The sequence below is a fragment of the Fulmarus glacialis genome, unplaced genomic scaffold (assembly GCF_000690835.1).
Source record: "Fulmarus glacialis isolate BGI_N327 unplaced genomic scaffold, ASM69083v1 scaffold35757, whole genome shotgun sequence".
Classification (NCBI taxonomy): Eukaryota; Metazoa; Chordata; class Aves; order Procellariiformes; family Procellariidae; genus Fulmarus; species Fulmarus glacialis.
In genome coordinates, this window is record NW_009224455.1 from 1 (window position 1) to 5,087 (window position 5,087).

The 5,087-nt window shown below is 38.5% G+C and overlaps 1 protein-coding gene across 1 annotated transcript in view; it reads right to left on the reverse strand.

Moving 5' to 3' along the window:
* Positions 1 to 569: 569 nt before the first annotated feature.
* Positions 570 to 5,087, reverse strand: part of LAMA1 (laminin, alpha 1) — a gene marked incomplete at both ends in the record, with an annotated part of 64,925 nt that continues 60,407 nt past the window's right edge. Inside the window, 6 exons of the mRNA XM_009582157.1 lie at positions 570 to 682; positions 1,812 to 1,974; positions 2,444 to 2,629; positions 3,133 to 3,284; positions 3,984 to 4,154; positions 4,356 to 4,470. Coding sequence (XP_009580452.1) covers positions 570 to 682; positions 1,812 to 1,974; positions 2,444 to 2,629; positions 3,133 to 3,284; positions 3,984 to 4,154; positions 4,356 to 4,470 — 900 coding nt within the window. The remainder of the gene's footprint in view (positions 683 to 1,811; positions 1,975 to 2,443; positions 2,630 to 3,132; positions 3,285 to 3,983; positions 4,155 to 4,355; positions 4,471 to 5,087) is intronic.

Sequence of the window (5,087 nt, forward strand, 5' to 3'; positions counted from 1 at the left end):
GTCTTTTCCAACCTTGACGATTCTATGATATAATGGGAAGACTGAGAACAGAGGGAGCTTAAAAGGTGGAGGAGCCGATTGAGCCATTTGTTATGGAGGTTCAGACTACACAGTGTCAATCCTCTGCAATGTTCAAGAGTTACAACACAAGGGCTAGAAGCAAAAAAGGCTCTTTTCTCATTGCCTGCAGAGGCTTCCTCAGTTGAAAGAAGCATACACAAGTGGCTTGCAGGCTGTTTTGGGGACCTTGTTGGGAGCCTCTCAAACAAATAAGAGGAAAACAGAAATCAAAATACTTACCAAAAGTACAGTGGGGCTCTTTAGTCTGAGGGGAAAAAAATGCAGAACTCTGACCATGAGTTAAACTCATGGCCACAAACCTGGGAAAGACACACTAATTACATTGCAGTGGTTGTGATACCTTCTTCCATGAGGAACCTACAGAAACCTGAGGTGAGGGTCATGTTCAAAGCTGGTAATGCAGTGATCATTCATGAAAACCACCACTGTGCTTCTTGTAGCTCAATACAAGATAACTTGTGTGCATGTGTGATTCAGGATATACTCACTTCTTCCTGACAGTAGACTGATTGAAGAGCAGTGTCAAGTGGCTGCCTTTGGCAAGTCCAAACTGATGGGCACCTTGAACATGATCAGGTAGCTCATCTTTTGCACAAACTACCTGTTAATGAAAGGACTTTATTAAGAATAATACTATCAAGTGCTGACCAGCAAGTGCTGAATGGCAATGGGCCTATGCAGAACTTCGTAAGGAGCAAAACTGAGCCACATGATAACCACAAAGTATACAGCAACATCAATTAACTAAACTCCCAATCATTCTGAGCTATCTTTAGGCTCAAAAAGAACTAGTTCTAATGATTAAGCTATGTCTCATGGACAAGCACTGGTCTTTTCTACTGAGAAATGTTTGTAGTTTGAGAAGTATTCATTCACCATTTGTCTTAATTGATAGCCCTTTTGATAACAAATGCTGGAAGATGGAGTACAATTTCTGTACAGTGTGAAAATCTATTGGACTTGGTAGAAATATTTTCCCATTTAGTGAGGACGCACATTTTTGTTATGATTTGGGGGATGGAGAGCTGAGTAACAGAGTATGAGCCAAAGCTATACTCTAGCTCTAAGAAGGACAGCTTATTTATTTTTATAGCCACAGTTGTATAAAAACCTGCTTTCTGTTGCCACAGAAAAATGATTTTGGGATGCTTTGGAAACACTTCATTATAAAGATGTGCAGCTGCAGAAGGAGAGAAGTAATGCTGCCTTCTCTCTTGAGAACAGGGACTGTGTGAGAGGAAACAGGTGCCATGCAAGCTGCATTCACACACTGTATGTCTCTGGAATGGTTTGTGCCTCCTCTTTCACACAGAGCAGAGACTGCATGTGTGTGACCAGGAAAATGTGAATGCTGAATTGCACAGCTAATGCAAATCTCAGCACAGAGCCACTTTGGCAGGAACACACTACAGATAATAGTTACTGTCAAGTCCTTCTGCTGAGGGATTATCACTTCACTTTTTCTTTTCTTTTTTAGGGTTGCTGCCTGAACAATGATAAACTACCAAGATTTCCCTTCCAAAAGGCCAACAGCCTGCTAACAAAGGTTTATATCACACGTTTTCTATGAGAAATAATAATTTCAAATCCACATTCATTGAACCATTCCATACCATAGAAGAAGCAAATATACACAGTTCATACTTTGAAAATTCTCCACAAAGCTAAAATGCATCTTGCTGTTAAACACTTTCCTAGAAGAGGCAATAGAGCTTTACTGTAATACATACTTTTTTTGTATCTGTAAGAGGCCTCAGGGGAACTGGTAAAGCCTGAAGTTCAAGTTGAATCTCAATGTCTTCAGGCTGTATGGCTGGTTTAGGCTTCTCTGACAAAAAGCAGCTGTCCATATCCACATGTTCATACTTCATGGAAGTGGTGAAATACAAAAGCCTGTGTTTTAAAAAACCTACATTTTAAGAGGTGAAATCCCAAATCCCTACATTTCCCAAGCACAAGGAGAGTATTTTACAAGGTCTTTCACTAGTAACAAGAGAAAGGGAAATAAGTGGCATGATGGGACAAAAAGATTGAAAAGTGGCAAATAATCTGTCCATAGAACAATATTAATAGACAATATTCTTGGAAAACCATTCTGTCTGTGAATGCAGATGAAACTAGAGTAGAGAAAGTAGCATGTTGTGCAGCATCTCTATACATTATTAAAGACATTTTTGATGCTATTTGGAAATGTAGCTGGTAATATCCATTTTCTGCCTGTTATAACACCCAGATCATCAGTATCATGCTTGTCTTATGCTAAAAACCAGGCAAACGGACAATGTTGTGAAAGAGATTACAAACTACAATTAATAATTATGATACAGTTTTCCAAAACAGGGCAGTTAGCCCTCTGACTTACTCCTTATTAAAAATAAGATTGCTGATACAGCCACGAAAGGAGCCAGCCATCTTTAGCCCTAAGAGGCCCTCTCCTGCTGGAATGCCACCAGCATAGAAATTGGAAATATTCATGGGGCTCATTTCTGCTGATGCACCAAGCCTCAATTCTGCAGGGTTACTTTCATCCACCTGTACAGTTATGATCCTGAAAAAGATAAAGTAGGGAAAACATTCAACAAGGGCCTTAGATACTCATTTTCAAATGAAAAGCATTCCTTTCAGCCTCAAAAATGTCCTGTTCTAAGAAGTAAAGATTCCATCACTTTCAATGTCTTAAAACTAGAAGACCTTCTTCTTTAGATAATTTTTAACATGTAGAGTTTTGTCAAATACCTTTCTAAATTATTTTAATAGGTATCTTTCCAAATTATTTTGATAGTTGTATTTTTTTCTATTACTATTTAGTATACTTTACTCAAATGGCCCAAGCTGTCTAGAGATTTTGAGAGCTTTTAACCACAGCTTCATCAGTGGCTGTATGCTGTATACAATTACCATGTAAATCAGAACACCTTCATTAACAGCAGAAAAACACAGCCCTGATTATTCCACCTAATGAGCTAGCAAAGGCAGTTCCTCAGAGAGCGCAGTGAACTGACAACAGCATACAATAATTGAACAGGTAGTACTGTTCGCAGTCACATGTACCTCTTATTCCGGACTAGGATGACAGAGTGTTCTTGTCCATCACTGTATGTTCCATTAGCAGACTGAAGAATTACTTTTCTAGTACTTGCTCTTTCTCCAGCATTAATATGCACTGCAAGATGACCATCAATCAGCATGATGGAAAAGAAGGGCTGTGGATTTAATCAGAAGATTAATTTTTAATGATAACTCAATTTCCTGTCACTCATTCAGTGTTTAAATAGAACATACTTTGGAAAAATTTACCTCCAACTTTGTCGTAAACAAACTTTTTAATGAAACTCAAAGACTAGTAGGCATGTATTGGTACCTCTCAGAGTGCACAACCTTCTAACAGAAAACATGAAAGCTGGAAATTTCTCTGGTCATGATAAAAATTCAGGTTAAAATGCTGGAGTTTTTTTATACAACCACCCCCCTACCCCTCCCCTTAGAGGAAGTAAGTAAGAAGGGGCAGGTATTCCTATTAAGACTTTGTCCTTGGATTCCAGGAGCTCCAAAACAGTCCACCAGATATGAGATAGCTGTTCAAATCCTTCAATAATTACTTCTGACTAACAGAAGTGGAAAGTAATAGTCTGTGTGCATTTCACGTGCAGTTTTCCTCCTTGTTGTAAAAGCATTCTGGGTCCTAGTAACCGTAATAGGTCTCTGCTAACTGATCCTTCACCTCTCCTCTGCTACAATGTATATCCTCTGTTCCCCACCTAGCCCCTGTATTCGAGCCTTCCTAAGCCAAATAAATGTTTCTTTCTCATTCTTTGCAAGTTACAGTCATACAACCCTGACTTGATATTACAAAATAAAAATGGCAAAAACAAAACCAAAAAATCTTCGTTTTCAATACTTGCCAAATGTGCTTGTCTACGTCGTCGCTTTTCCAGTCCCTTGCTGAGTCCAGCAAGGATGATGCCACTGCTGTTCTTTGTAGCAAAAGTTGCCATCAGTTCTGATTCTGGGCTTAAGGACTTAGGTACCAACTCAATATATCCATTGTTCAAGATGTTCACACTACGAATAGGCTATTTTATGAAGAAGAGAAATAATTACTGACTTTGTTCTTGCATAGCGCTCAGTAAGAAAAAAAAATACAAGCATAGATTAGATTATGTTAGAATTTTTCAAGATAAACCCATTTCAACTCACTATATTCTTTCACAAACATTACTATTCATTGTTCAATAACAATAAATATCAGGTCACAAAACCTAAAAGTCTCCTACCTCCAACACACAGCCTTTTCTTACTCCATATGAATTTCTAAGCAAGTCAAAGGTTGAACGGGATATTTCCAGATTCTTGATGCATCCCACATACATTCTACTATTAAGACCTTTCCTGAAACACAAAACAAGGGTTTTTTTCCAAGGAGTAGTATTTGGAATCTCCTGGAAGAAAAGATTAAGTTCTCTTCAATAAGAAAAAGAGAGATCTATTTTAAAGAATGCAGTCAGCCCAATGTTAAGTGAAAACAAGGGTAATTTGGGTTTTACTCTTAGCAGATATTAATTCTGATCTTAAAAAGAGTCAGATAACATTGTCCCCAAGTGGAAACAGACAAGTGTGTCGTGCTGTGTTGCCAGGCCAGGTCGTTTTCCAAAATTTTAAGGTGACTCTTCAGCTGAAACGTAATGGCTTTTTGTGTGAGAGTGTAACCGTAGCTCTCTACTACCTAGCAATTCTTTTTCATTTCTTAAGTCTGGAGGATGCCTAATGTGGTTCCAGGTTTAAGTCAGAGAAATCTAAGGCTGTCCTACCATAATCCCTTACAGGCTGCTATGCCAGCTAAGATTAACAAGTCTGCATCTCTGCAATAACTGCGCAGGGACCAATATTGTCCTGGAATTTACCTTATTGTCAAGAGCATGCAGACAGTTTAATTAGATTTTCTTTTGCCATGTTTATCCTTTCAAGGTGAAGCCACTGGAAGAAATGTGACTTTACAAGTTCAGCAG